This window comes from Ananas comosus, linkage group 24 (genome assembly GCF_001540865.1).
Source record: "Ananas comosus cultivar F153 linkage group 24, ASM154086v1, whole genome shotgun sequence".
Taxonomy (NCBI): Eukaryota; Viridiplantae; Streptophyta; class Magnoliopsida; order Poales; family Bromeliaceae; genus Ananas; species Ananas comosus.
In genome coordinates, this window is record NC_033644.1 from 556,335 (window position 1) to 571,263 (window position 14,929).

The 14,929-nt window shown below is 37.6% G+C and overlaps 2 protein-coding genes across 7 annotated transcripts; both read right to left on the reverse strand.

The window, feature by feature from the left end:
* On the reverse strand, positions 248-9,967 carry LOC109728516 (type I inositol polyphosphate 5-phosphatase 2). 6 transcript variants are annotated; one of them, XR_002220984.1, is made up of 13 exons: positions 9,872-9,942; positions 9,728-9,766; positions 9,478-9,594; positions 9,248-9,347; positions 9,066-9,140; positions 7,071-7,158; positions 6,847-6,951; positions 5,795-6,560; positions 5,101-5,285; positions 4,155-4,263; positions 3,680-3,828; positions 2,294-2,518; positions 248-588 (listed from the first exon to the last, which is right to left on the reverse strand). XR_002220984.1 is itself a non-coding variant. In XM_020258932.1 (11 exons), exons 2-11 carry the CDS (start codon positions 9,502-9,504, stop codon positions 2,356-2,358), a joined length of 1,767 nt encoding a protein of 588 aa, XP_020114521.1. In that variant the 5' UTR covers positions 9,505-9,594; positions 9,728-9,967; the 3' UTR covers positions 2,124-2,355. The 6 variants fall into 6 exon arrangements, 1 of the variants encoding a protein (XP_020114521.1); XR_002220983.1 differs by having other exon boundaries at positions 9,728-9,967; XR_002220985.1 differs by lacking the exons at positions 9,728-9,766; positions 9,872-9,942 and having other exon boundaries at positions 9,478-9,701.
* LOC109728491 (putative pentatricopeptide repeat-containing protein At5g40405) lies at positions 11,594-13,354 on the reverse strand. The gene has a single exon (XM_020258902.1). The coding sequence runs from the start codon at positions 13,352-13,354 to the stop codon at positions 11,594-11,596; it is 1,761 nt and encodes a 586-aa protein (XP_020114491.1).

Consider the following 14,929-nt stretch of genomic DNA (forward strand, 5'->3'; position numbering starts at 1 on the left):
TTGATTTATCGACTGCTTCTGATGCTGGTGGTTTTTGACGAAAAGATAGCTCGAGATTCAAACCGTCGTGTTCTCAACTTTTTCTAGTTCCTTTCGTTATTTCGATCTCTCAAACATTTGTGTTGCATTTTGTGTTTCGTCAGTTGTGCGCAACTTTTAAACAGCAACCACCCAAAAAAGAAACAAAAACTAATGTTTAGAAATAGTATGATTTGAGCTCATTCAAAAATTAGGTTACAATGAATCATGACTCTAGGGGAAGCATTTATATATTATATACATGTTATATACATGTTTTTGTGCATGTCCATGTTTACACAAGAGGCATTTCACATGTAGATGTCATACACAATGATGTAAACAAAACCTTACAACTTCATGTCCAATTTAAATATAAAAAATTGGATATACATATGTACCACACAATTAACAAGAAGCATGTATGAAATTAAGAAACAAAAACAAAAACAAAACCAAAACAAAAAGGAGAAAAAGATTAACAAAAAAATTGGGCAAATTAGGGTTTCTTTCATTAGCAACAGAATCATATCCAACTTCTTCTGTGCATAGATATAAGAGGTTGGTACCCTGCATGAAAAGTTAAAATCTCAAAATAAACTACTTAGTTCAAGTAATTCATTGGAAACATGCATATGATAATGTATCTTAAAATATGCACAAAATGGAGGTGATAATGTATCTTAAAATATGCACAAAATGGAGGATCACTACTTAACTAATAAAGCTATGATACTTTTAAACGTAAATTGGATCGTTTACTTGCGTGCCGTTTTCAGCGATAGGGCATCCGAATTGACGATATGTATGAAATTCAATTTTATCTTTTTGCAACATTATTGACCTAGCGATCAAGTAGTCTCATATTATGATATTCATCTTATAGTAGCCATTTAAAATTGTTAATTTTAAAGTCACTCAAACACTATAAATAATGTTAAAAGAATTATAAAATTTGGTTTCTAAAAATATCGTGCAACCTAGGTCGTATTTAATAATGATATAGGGGTGTTTGGCCTAGTTTTTGAAAAGTGCTTTTGGGCTCAAAAGTAATTTTAGCTCAATAGAACATTTGGCAACTTTATTTTTATTATCTTATTCTGATTTTTAGAATTAATTTTCTAGTTTTTGAGTCCCAAAATTAAAAGGAGCTAAAACTTGTTTCTTGAAATCTAATTCTGATTTTGGCCTCCAATATTAAATTTTTAATTTAATTTTCGATTCAAAGATTCAATTTAAATTTAAATTTTTAAATTTATTGTTGAATTTTTAAATTTCAACTTGTAAAATTTGAAATTAACATTTAGATATTAAATTTCAAGTTTGAAATTTGAAATTGAAAATTTATATTTCAAATCTTAAATCTTAAATTTTAATTTTAAAATTCAAAATTTTAAATTTCAAATTTAATTTAAGCTAAAATTTAAAAAATTTAGATTGTAAAATTTAATTAAAAATTTAAAATTATATGTTTTAATTTTTCAAATTACAATTTCAAATTTTAAATTTTAAATTTTAAATATTCAAATTTTAATTTTAATTTTTAAATTTTAAATATTCAAATTTAAAATTTAAAATTTAAATTTTAAAATTGAAAATTAGATTTTAAATTTGAAATTGAAAATAGCTTTAAAAATTCAAACTGTAAAGTTTAAATTTTTAAATTAAATATAAATTAAATTTTGTACACATTTTAAATTTTTTAAAAATAAAATTTAGTAAAAATATTATTATATGCAAATATTAAAGTTTTTTGCTAAACAATTTTACAAAATCATTTCAGAAAATCGTTTTTATTTAAACTCAACCAAACGATCTACAACTTTTAGTCAAAATCACTTCTCCAAACTAAAATCAATTATGCAGAAATTATTTTTCCAGAATCTAGGCCAAACAACCCCGATGTCTCGTCGCTGAAAATGGCGCAATGTAAACAGCTCAATTTATGCATAATTTTTCGATTCAACGAACTTGCTGATTAACAACTTTCTTCTTTTTTTTTGAGAGAGAGATAGGTAGCACGCTACCCGCTTCGTTTATTTCATTTAGAAATAAACTTAGCTGAAAAATGTGAATCAACTAGGATTTGAATTTGGAACCTCGGGTATCAACTACCAAATCTTTTACCACTTGCTCTAGGGGCAGTCGGTGATTAACAACTTATTTATTATCTTTAAGAATGCATATAATGAAGGATCAATACCTTACCTAGAACTACATGGAGAAAAACTACAGAAGAATTATTTGTAGAGAATTCTACACACTTGTATATTACCTTCATGAATGCTCTTTCATATCATCTTATCGTGTCGATTCAATGCGAAAACTTTACTCCTCCTAAGGAAGCAGTACAAGAACTCTTTCGAGTTTCCTCCGATTGAACACTTCCACCTCGACGGAAAACATCGACCCGACGGGCCGATGATCGGAAAGGTCTAGCTCCGACCTCCAATATGAAAGTTGTCTTATCCCCTTTCCTAACCAGAGTATGCGATCGCACCTGAACCATAAAAGGCATGCCATAATAGCCGCATAAAGTCTTTCTACGTATATTTATTCCCGCAGAGTTGGTATTTGTATGCATACTCTTATAAATTTTATTTATTCACACGCTTGCATTGCTGAGAGTATCTGTGCAAAACTGCTTTCTTACATAGATATCCTTGGCAAGAACATGTCGAGGATACACACACAGAGTAACTTCGTAGGAATATTTGCTCAATTTTGCTTAGAAATATACTCTTTAGGCTCTATTTGGATGTCGGAATAAGCTATCAATTGACAACGAATCCAGTGTAAAGATTGTGTCATGTGACTAGAAGATATGAGTTTTTCTTGTTCCGTCAAATCTTGGATATTTATGATTTAATAAGATAGTATATTTCACCTACGAAATGAATTATTTTATTTCGAAAATATGACTCAAAAGGTCGAACGTAGTATTCATTCAAGACATTTTGATCACACCACATTTACCAAATACCATATGCTTCCTAAGTAAACTCGAAAAGATATACCGTATAAGACGTTAATGCATCCAAACAGAGCCTCAAAGTATAGAGAGAGAGAGAAAAGATATACTGTATAAGACGTTAATGCATCCAAACAGAGCCTCAAAGTATAGAGAGAGAGAGAAAAGATATACCGTATAAGACGTTAATGCATCCAAACAGAGCCTCAAAGTATAGAGAGAGAGAGAAAAGATATACTGTATAAGACGTTAATGCATCCAAACAGAGCCTCAAAGTATAGAGAGAGAGAGAAAAGATATACCGTATAAGACGTTAATGCATCCAAACAGAGCCTCAAAGTATAGAGAGAGAGAGAAAAGATATACCGTATAAGACGTTAATGCATCCAAACAGAGCCTCAAAGTATAGAGAGAGAGAGAAAAGATATACCGTATAAGACGTTAATGCATCCAAACAGAGCCTCAAAGTATAGAGAGAGAGAGAAAAGATATACCGTATAAGACGTTAATGCATCCAAACAGAGCCTCAAAGTATAGAGAGAGAGAGAAAAGATATACCGTATAAGACGTTAATGCATCCAAACAGAGCCTCAAAGTATAGAGAGAGAGAGAAAAGATATACCGTATAAGACGTTAATGCATCCAAACAGAGCCTCAAAGTATAGAGAGAGAGAGAGAGAGAGAGAGTACCATGCAGGTGACCTCCTTTTTTCCCCTTCTCTACTACTTTCTCCCACATATCTGTTGGAGTTTCTCTCATACTTGTAAGTAGGAGGGAAATTAATTAACCCCTCTTTCCAACCTTCAAATATTCTCCCACTTTTTAGCTCCTTGGTTAGCTGCCAAATATTTTTTAGAACTTTTAAAATAATTATTAAAAACCAAAATCAATAATTCAGATATTTGATCTGGCTAGACTGTACCATTAAGAAAAATAAATATAAAAAAATGCCACCTTACACTGATGTATAGGTGTAAATCTTACATCTTACCCATCCTAGGATTTAGAAAAACCCATTTGGGTTTCTAGTATAAAAAGAAAAAAAGTAGATTATACTAGTGAGAGGATATCGGCCACAAGTTGGGTACGGTATAAGATTTACACCTACTCTATTATGAGTGTACAGATAGTATTACTCATAAATGCTTATAAATATGACATTACCTGATCATAGTTGATTAGCTCATCCCACTGTTTCATAGCCACAAGAGCCCTCACCTCGGCGTCCGATAAATTAAGGCGATAATTAAGATCTCCGAACCAGAAAATTCGGCTGTTTTGTATTTAAAAGACCATAAATCCATTATCCACGATGAAAATGAAGTTAATGTTTTGGCTACTTAGACCAATTGTTTTGGGTTATTGAATTTAAAAGTGCTCAATATATTGATTCTATATGTTGATTCATTATATTAAAACTATGTTAGCAATTAGAGACAATTTATTTATACATATGCTCATATGTTTATTTTCATTTAGAATTTGAGCAATCAGATACTACAAGTTGATGTACAAAATCAAATGCCTCAAGTATCTTCACCAACCCAAACACAAAATGTTTTGGTTCTCTGCAACTATACTTCTATTCCAAGTGCATTATGTTAGAAAAAGCAAATTAAATAAAGCAGTTCAGATGCAGAGAAACTGGCTTGTGATTTCAACAATAATAAGGACTTAAAACATCATACATAGAAGCAAGAATATATGTATGCCGGTACATGTCAGTCACAAAAAATATATGTACTGACACATAATTGTATGAAACATTTATTTTTTGTTGGCAACAAAATATTTTAATTACTTATTAGTGTTTAATTACTTATTAGTATTTTTACCAAGTCTTTTGAATTTTATTAAAAAAAAATACTCACTGATTTATAAAAAACAGAGAGTTTTGAACTGTACAATCGATGCGAGGGCTATATTATGTCGATATCTTATTGACACAATACGGTACGGTAGATATAACCTGTGCCAATGAGTAGTTAAATCTTTGCATAGAAGCAATAATCTACGGTAGGATGCATCTTAAATCTCAACACGAACTTTGCTATCATTTGCTATCACGAAGCCATTATTCGATCGAGAAAATCTCGTGAAGATGACTTACTCGTGCGACGGAATTGTCTGTGGCTTATCGGCATCCTGTACAGAAGAGAACCGCGTTCGCTGTAAAATGTCATTCACGTCAGCGTTCCTTTTCTGCTGGTCCCCAACCTTATGCCCAGAAGTGAGATGAGAACAAACAAAGCACAATCTCGTTTGGAAAAGAGTCATGCTCACTGACACTGAACCCTGCACAATGAAAAATATGATCAATCCAAGCGACAGGACAGCTTGACAAGGAAAGATTCAAATTTTACAAGTCAAAATCACCAAAATAAATAAGTAAATCACTTTTCGCTAATTGCAAGTTGACCTCCTAAGATTAATTTAGTGCTGCAAAACCATTCAACTTTTATTTTTTTTTTACTGCCGACTGCAATTCGGTTTATCGAGGTTGATCATTTGTAAAAGTATCACTAACCATGTAATCTTATTAATTTGATGTTTCCTTTGCTGTCACATTTGGAGAACTACATTATATTTCTTGTTGCTGCAAACTTTTCAGATGAAACCCTGCAGGAAATGTCCAATCTTTCAGATTGAACTCGGTGGAACAAATTCCAATTTAAGAAAAACAGAACAAAATGGAGGGCTTTTCTTTCTGCTGTGTATCAAATTAAACTTGAAAGAGTCAACTTGCAGATAAAGAATAATTGTGATTTACCCAGACTACAATTTCCAACTTAAGAGGAACCCACCTTGTTGCCCATGTAGCCCATGAGTCCAACCCCAACTGGAGAAACCTCCAAGTTATTCACATGCCTCCGCAGCTTTCTGCACACCCACACTGAGATGTAAATACCAACCATCTGTTTACTTCCAATCCGAACAAATCTAGCTCGCGGCTTCGAGCATTCTCTCTTACTTATAACTTCACCTTTGTCCGTCACATTCGCTAATGCAACTGATAAACCCTCTTCTTCGTCTTCAGATACCTTATCAGAAGTATCATCTATCGAATTCAGCACATCTATTGTTTCCTGCTGTTCCGACCAAAGCATTCCGAGATTCCCCAAGCTATGGTACACCCTCTTTAACCCAATTTTATGTGGTATGTCGGTATCATGCGGATGCCTATGCAAGCTACTCAACGCTCTCCTCAGTTTTGTGCCTGATGTTTGAGCTTGTGGCGGCAGCGTGTCTAATGAATACTCGGGCCAATCTAACTTATTCACGCCGTTATTCGCACCTATTCTCTTCCACTGCAACTTCTTCTGTAAGATAGTTAGATCATCTTGAATCTCTTGATCAATTGCATTGCTCGCGCATTTGTTTTGCAGTGTAGGATGAGGAGTTAAAGGGCGCGATACTGGTGAGGGAGGAGCGCTGTAACTTTTACAGAGTGACTTCGGCTGCGGGAATTTGTTAAGGGTTCGACGAATTATATCTTCCCACTTGGGTATTGGCCTGTTATCCTCGGCTCCGAGTACATTCCCGGCGTTCAAAGGAACTACTTCCTGGAAGCTGAAAATGACTCGAGATGTTACATGTCGGATTACATACAACAAATTGACCTAAAACTCTACTACAATGCAGAACTAGTCAAAGGAAAAACGAAAAAGGGAAAGACGAAGAGTAAAATTAGGGGACTAAGACACAATATATGTAGATGTACATACAGGAGCTTAAGTGTTCGAGCGAAAGTAGAGGGACTAAATCGCTTCTCAGAAAATCGATCATTTGCAGAGATAGCGAATGCTAGTTTGTGATAACGCAGTAGTAGTGAGATTTGAATGTGAAATATACTCACCCAAGAATATACATGTCTACTGGTTCGTTCGAACAAAGCCACTCATCAAGCTCAAGATCTTCAAATGGGACCCTTCCAGCAACATTCCATGTTCCAATCATCACCCTGGTGATGAGATGATCGATCACTAATGAGTGCTATAGCTTCAAATCATTTGTTGCGACAAAATTTTAGTTCGGTTCCCTTTTGGCATTAAAAAAAAAAAAAAGAAGTTAGAGCCAAACCTCACATCCTTTATGCTTATGTAATTAACACGCAAGGTTTCTGATTTTCCTCTCCGAAGGCCTTGCGAAGGAGCCTTCGTTTGCATTCCTGTTATTAGTAAAGTTGATTAACAAACAATCAAATGATTTAAAGCAACTTAAATAATTGAAAGACTTTAGAAACTTAAAATATTTAGTAGGCTAAATTACATAAAAACTTTCTGTCAAAACCTGATTTTTCACTTTCCCCCTCTGTCATTTAAAAACCTACATTTTGTCTCCTTGTAAAATGAAAAATGTTCACTTCGCCCCTGCTGTTAGTAATCCGTTAGGGTTCCGTTTATAAAATATTATTATATATTTTTTATGCCAAAAATGCCCTCAGCCTTCTTTCTTGTGAACATGATGAGGGGCAAAATGGTGAGGGGTAAAATGGTCATTTTATCATCACAATTCACACCGTACCTTTCTATGAATATTTTTCATTTTACAATGGGGCAAAGTGTAGGTTTTAAATGACAGGAGGAGAAAGTGAAAAATCGGATTTTGACAAAAGGGTTTTCTGTAATTTAGCCTATTTAGTATATTCAAACTAAATGAGCATCAAGAAGAGAGTAAGTACATGGCTTGTGATTAGGGGTGGCAAAAAACTTCGTCGAACAATAGCGGGAATCACTAAACTACATACTGTGCCCGAACCGGACTACATGCAATTCTTGGATATTGTCATGTGTCCAAAACTAGACCCGGTTTTGAATTGCGTACTGTACCCAGACCTAATTTAACCCGGTATTATGTAATTTCATAGAAGATCCTTATTTGAATTCAATATGTTTATGCGTTTAGAATGAAACATTTGTAATATTAGAGATCCTTTTTATACTTTTGAATAAATTGTTTAAATCTGAAATCTTCTACTAAGTAGAATTAATTTGGTTGTCTACACAATTGTCAGAAATCTGGGTTCAGTCACTCTGTTTGTCAGACTGATTGGTGCAGACCCGGTTTTCAAGACGTCGTTTCGGGTCTGGATTTGAATATTTCTTTGGGTCCGATTAACCTGGTCGGGTCAGGTCTTGCCACTCCTACTTTTGTGTAATAAGAGACAATAATCAAAATGAAGAACAAATTTTCAAATATTCTCACACTACTATTTTTTTCTGTTGTAGATTGAAGATAGTTTAATTTCAAGAGAAAAAAGTACTCTTGATTGTATGTTAGCTCCAAAATACGGGTAAAACAGTACAGAGTCTCCGTCAACTATAAGTCATTTCGAAATATATCCTAAGACTTTACTTTTTATTGGCACAAATTTACTTTCATTTGTTTTGATTTAAGTTATTTCAATTAACTGAATTGGAAATTTGGTTAGAGTTAATGGCTCTAATAGTTTTTGATTGTTAACTACTATTTCCTTGCAACTGACAAGCTAAGGATTTAAGTGCCGTGGCACGGGGTCGTGCTAGAAACTTGCCGGCACGGTACGGCACAGTGCGTGCCAAGCCGCGCCGATGCGTGCCGCTCAAAAAAATTCTTATATGCCGACACATAATAGCATGAAATATTTATTTTCTTTAGCAACAAAATATTCTAACTATTTAAAGAATAGAGGGTTTTGAGCTGTGCCATCGGTACGGGGTCTGTATCGTGCCGGTATCTTGTTGGCACGGTACGGCACGGTGGATACGGCCCGTGTCGACGAGCACTTAAAACCTTGTGACAAGCAATTAGAGTTGTCTAAAACTCAAAACAAATGGAAGTCGAGGGGGTGCAACAAAAATTATAAGGTTCAGGCAAATGAAAGTTGGGAGAGTATAAATAATGTTCAGGGGTCTATTTCAAAGGCCTATCATTAAGAGGGTCTCCCTAAGTATTTACCCAAGAATGTAAATTTCTTTCACTTTCTCTTAATAGTTCAAATGATTGGTGATGCTCATAACTCTGCTTATCTCCAACGTAAAATTCAATATAAATTAAAAACCTGCTCAAGTAAATACGTAGAAAACGTAACAGTACCTGATGGTTCAGTCGGCGATTCACCCTTTATTGTCAACATATTTAACAAGGTATCCTCTCCGGTGTTCCTCGCTTCTAAGAATGGTGGGAAAAAGAATAAGATAAAAAAAATCAAATTATTGTCTTCAATGGATGCACATAAACAACCACTCACAAACTAAGTAGACACAGGAATATCATACCGTCATCCTCGCTCTCGGTGTCGACTTCATCTTCACTGAACTCATGCAGCTTCGGCTTTATGTTGAGCCACTTTCGCATAACAATCGAAGGCCAGAAGGACTATTTCGCACAAATAATACAAAAAACAAAAATAAACAGAAATTTGAGGATACAAACAGTATTACAGACAGTGTATTATACCGTACAAGAGTACTTAATTGAGCTTCATTGCTTCAACTTTGAAGTTTACCTCGGAGCGCTTTCCTTTCCTTCTCATGGTCTTTTGTGCTAAGAGATTCAACACGCAGTTCTCCAAAGCCTTTGTTGCGAATTATAAACGATCGTCCGCATAGCAGATTCTCAAAAGCTGAGAATCATCAATAGATACGGGCAAAAAGTGAATAATACATTTCATATGAGCTATTTGGAAAGAGGAAAGATAAGATAAAAAAAAAATCGAATAAAGTAAGAAAAGGAAAGTATGTGGTTAAGGCGAGTACCAAGAAGGCTATCAAGTTGAGGCAACAAAATGTTCCTCCCTTTGTCATTGCATCGACGAATTATAACCACAAAAAGATGAAGTTAACATTCAACATAGTTGAAATCATGCACAAAAGCTCTTTTATTTCACACCAGAGCATCACCTCTTATGCATAAAAGATTTTTACTGATAATTGCTGTCGCTAACAATTGATTGAAACCGGTGAGAAATACTGGCCATCATCAATGAAAACCTACAAACAGCAAGAAGAAAAAAAATATAAGAGAACAAATATCTATAATGTACGTAATCAGAACAGTGGGCCAGATGGGGCAGTACTTATCTGTGAGAGAGGCGATGGCGACGACCATGAAATGCTGTTCGAAGGAAAGTGATCGGTCGGTGGAGATAGGGATGGTCTATATGGATAGGAATAGGGAGAGAGAGAGAGAGAGAATGGTCCAACAATTGAAAAGCCACTAGAATTTGGAATTTGGTATTTGTGTGGTGGAAGCTGTGGTGGTCCTGGGTTTATTTTTCAAACTTTGTTTGCTGAAATTGAAATTTCGTGTGCGTGCTTGGATTTGGTTGTGTGTGTGTGTCAATGGAGAGGGAATTTGAAATAAACAAGAAGAAAACGAGGAGAAGAGATCAACAGAGGGGACCAGTGGGGACTGCTGTGAAGTGAGAGTGTGACAAAGCAAGCTGTTTAGAAGTAGAGCACTGTGGGAAATGGACAGAGGCTGAAGGTGATAGAATAGAAACAGAAAAGGTGATGTTGTTTGGGGAGCTTCTGAATGCCTCTCACTGGGAGCCAACTTTCAGGATATGAAGGATTTGTGGGTGCCATTTATTATGTCTAAATGGCATTTCTTTGTCCTTGAAATTAGTGCATGGCATGCTTGAAAGGAATATGACAACAACCTAAGTAACTGTAAAAACTTTTCACATGTACTTCAAAGAGAAGAGTTTGCTGAAGTGGGTGAAAAGAAGTTGCAACTTGAGTCCTCTTATCTAATCAAATGACAGCACACCAAAAAGCCACTTCGGTTAAAAAAAAAAAAATAGCCTGCTAACACCATCAATCCAATGCAAATTTGGCCCAAATTAGTGGGTTCAGATCCTACTGCATCCAATTTCGGATTCGATAGAGTTAATAAAATCCAAAACATAAACCATTATCTTTGGTCCCAACTGGGTACTGCTGACTTACTATTTCAGATTCAGATCCTGGATAGATTACTGCATATTCCCCCACCAAATAACACGCCCAGAGAAAAATTACTGCATATTCCCCATAATAGACCACCAGCCCATCTTTCACTGTTGCTGGTGGCCAAGTTGTGATAGTATCTACAGGTAATTTAACAGAGAGAGATATTACACCATAGTTTCTATTAATGTAGGGTTCTTTTTTTCCTTTTTTTTTTTTGGTCATTTCAAGAATATCTAAGAGTATGTAATATTCAAAAGAACAGAAACTTCAAGATTCCCGAAACCAGTCACTGAAGCTCCTCCCCAGAGTTCACCAAAATCAAACAAACAACAGATCATTCTCACAGATGTAGTCATATTAATGACCATCTCCATTTGATGCAACATGTTATATCGTCGTGCCAAAAGATCATGGAGCTTTTCATCGTTCTCTTTGCTCATCTGTTCTGGAGCTTGGTGTAATTTAAAGGCGATAGCTGATATTACAAATGAATGAATGATTGGTGACCCGCTTGTTGGCTCAACCAATCTGTAGGATGTCCAAACATGAATCTGAATATGCAGCTAGGATAGTTCAGAAAGCTCTTTTTTTTTTTTTTTTTCTCTTTTTCACCTCGAATAATCAAGGAACAGATCGATGATCCGAACTCACCCATCACTAAACTTTTCCTCACCAGTAATCCCTGCAGGAACATGACCCACCATTGAAGTGATGAAAACGATTCCGATCCCTAACAATGATTGTCCGATCGAATACCTCAGACACCAACTTCATTACAGAGTGGCAATCCTCGCAAATCCTTAAATTCTTTACGATCCTCAGGACCGCTCCTTTCCTTGTATTAATCAACCCAAATGCAACCGCCAACTTCTCACTATGTTGCGATACACATGCTTCCTTATCCTCCTCATCAATATCAAAAGTGACTTCTTTGGTCGTCGATTTATGCCCTCTACTTCTCACTATATTGCAAATTTCATCGAGCATTTTGTATATCTGATCAGAGTGAGAATGTGAACGGTCGCCAGATAAGAATTCATGAACTGTGCCATCCAATTCGATCGAGCTAGAACCTGGCGGCTTATATATCATTTGCTCCTTCATTCCCTTCCTTACATCTTCAACTAAACCCCATTTGCCAGAAGCAGCATATACATTAGATAAAAACACCCTGGCCCCTGCATTAACAGGATCCAATTTTAGCATTTCTTTCGCGACCATTTCCCCCATTTCGAGATTCTTGTGGACTCTACAAGCTACAAGAAGAGCACCCCAGAGAGCGACGTCGGCACTTAGCGAAATCCTGTTAATCAAAGCCAATGCTTCTTCCAATTGCCCCGCCCTGCCTAAGAGATCAACAACACAACCATAGTGTTCGATCGTGGGCTCGATGAGATAATCTGCAGCCATCCGGTCGAGAAGTCGCAGCCCTTCTTGAACCATTCCTGCATGACTGCATGCGCTTAATACACCAGTTAGAGTCACCGAGTCGGGCTTGAAGCCAGCGGATTTCATCTGAGAGAATAGGTCCAAGGCCTCCTTCGCAAGCCCATTAATGGCGAAGCCGCTAATCATGATGCTCCACATCCTGACATCCTTCCCAGGCATTCGATCGAACAAGTACCGTGCGCTCTCGATTTCCCCACACTTTGCATACATATTGATCAGCGCGGTGGCAAGACTCACCGTCATGTTCATTTGATTCCGGTCAATGTACGCATGCACCCACCTCCCCATTTCAAGCGCGCCGAGATTCGCCAATGCTGATGCAACGCTCAGCATCGTGATCTCGTCCCCCGGTACGCTCATGACCCTGAACGCGCGAGCCGCGTCCGCGTGCCGAGAGCACATGATATATCCTTTGATGAGCGCGTTCCATACGGTTACATCTCTCTTAGGACTTCGATCGAACACCTTCCGCGCAGAGTCCATGTCGACAATCGAAGCGTAGAAACTTACGAGGGAGGTTTGTATAAAGGGGTCTTTCCCTTCGAACCCTCGGTGGACGACGGAGGCGTGGAGGGAGCAGCCGAGGTGTGGGTGCTCGGGGATGCGAGAGCACGCCTTGAGGAGAAATGGGTAGGTGTAATTGTTGGGCCGAAACCCGTCTCGAAGCATGGATTTGTAGAAGGAGACGGATTCGTCGGGGTCGGGGCTCTCGGCGGAGCCGCGGATCATGGAATTGTACATGAAGGCGTTGCGGAGGGGGGCGGGGGTTCGGGAGAAGAGGGAGTGGGCATAGCGGAGGTTGGAGGGGTGGGAGGTGGCGACGTCGGCGACGAGCTTGCCGAGGGTTAGGGTTTCTTCGATCTCTCCGGTTCGGAGGAGCTTGGCGTGGAGTTGTTTGAAATGGTGGAGGTTTGAAGAGGAGAGGAGGGGTTTTGAATTTGAAATTTGGCGGGAGCTAACGGCTATGTTAGTGGATTTCATGATTCCTTCGTTAGGTGATATCGCCTTAGAACGGTTTGCAGAGTTTTAATAGGCTGCGAATATGTTGGACGGTTAGGATTTTTTTGCTATTATATATAACATTTGATCAACGGCGCTAGATAAAAACATTAAACACATTAAATGCGATTGGATTAATAAGATAAGACGATTAAATGATTTGATCATGAATTTTTCTAGAGTTCATAATGTGACTCAAATTATCTACAAATTCTGAAAGTGAAACCTTTAAAGATGAGAATGAGAGATGGTTTATCAGAGAAGATGACATGCTAGAGCTTCCTGAAGAATAAATGGTAGAAGTACTAGTAGTTAGCATGGGAGAGTAGTAAAAATAGCAACTTTACTAGTTAAAATGGAGAATAAAAGTGGCAGCAGCAGCAGGTTGGTGAAGGAGCGAGCTCGGCGGGGTGAACCGGCGGGAAGGGCGCTCAGGCGAAACTCCGGCGGGCGACGAGGAAGGGCGGCGCTGCGGGCGCGAGCGCGAGAAGCCGAGCCAGACCCACAGCGTCTTCTGGGAGACTTGGTAGTCGGCTCACGCCGTCATCAGCACGCCCCGCTTGAGGTCGACGCCGGCGGTGGAGAAGAAGATGGGAGGAACGCGAAGGGAGAAGGAGGTCCGACAGGATCTTCTGGTCGGATTTGCAGATCTCCGGAGCGGGTGAGAAACGCGGACCCACAACCCGAGCCTTGGAGGATCATGCGGATAGGGCAACCCGGTACCCGTTTACCCAATTCAAGCTTCGGACAAGCCAGCGGGGGCCCAACTACTCTCAGTTGGCAGCCCACCCGAGTTTCTTCCTCAATTTATCACTTTTGCTGTTTAGCCCTCATAGATAGTTTATTTCTAATTTCAGTTCAAGTGCTAGGCAGTAGTATATATAGATACAAGAATGTAATTGCAGGGACATGAATGAATAGAATCAGCATTTCTTCTTCCCCAAAAGTTCTTCTCCTCTAAACCCTTCTTCTCCCCATTCTTCTCTATCTCTAATTCCCCACCTCAAATCTCTATCCCAACTCCTTATTCCTCTCTATCTCTATCTCCATCTTTATCTCTATTCCCTCTCTTCTCATCCCCATTATTGGAAATATAAATCTACTAAAATAAGTAATTAGTTTGAATTTTTATCAGATCAGTTGTCAAATTATTTAAATCCAAAAAGTTGAAAGATTGGAGTAATAAAATAAAAATTTTAAAAGATTATATAATCGATTTAAAATGATCCATAATTCAAATAATTTATGTACATTTGTATCCTGATTTTATATTCAAATTATGTCGGAAAAAATATATAGTACTTTTTTGCTAAATAAAAATTTTTATAAAAATTTCATCTAGGAGAACTTCCAACTGGGGGACCTGGGAGAGGATGTGCGTGTGGTCTGGGACAGATGGGCAGAAACAAATAGAACCCCTTCGACACCTACTGGTCGATTCATAGAACTTATAGCCAGCCGGTGGATCACCTGGGACCTTAGGAATAGTGCGATTTTCAGGACGACTCAGGTTGACCCAACATTAGGTACATATAAGATCAAACAGTTGATGGACCT

Coding starts and splice junctions, on each gene's coding strand:
- LOC109728491 (XM_020258902.1), bottom strand. CDS start 13,354: ATGAAATCCACTAACATAGCCGTTAGCTCCCGCCAAATTTCAAATTCA.
- LOC109728516 (XM_020258932.1), bottom strand. CDS start 9,504: ATGAGAAGGAAAGGAAAGCGCTCCGAG. Junction 6,952..7,070: donor ATAAGCATAAAGGATGTGAG/GTTTGGCTCTAA, acceptor TCTCATCACCAG/GGTGATGATTGGAACATGGA. Junction 3,829..4,154: donor AGCTAATCAACTATGATCAG/GTAATGTCATAT, acceptor AATATTTGGCAG/CTAACCAAGGAGCTAAAAAG.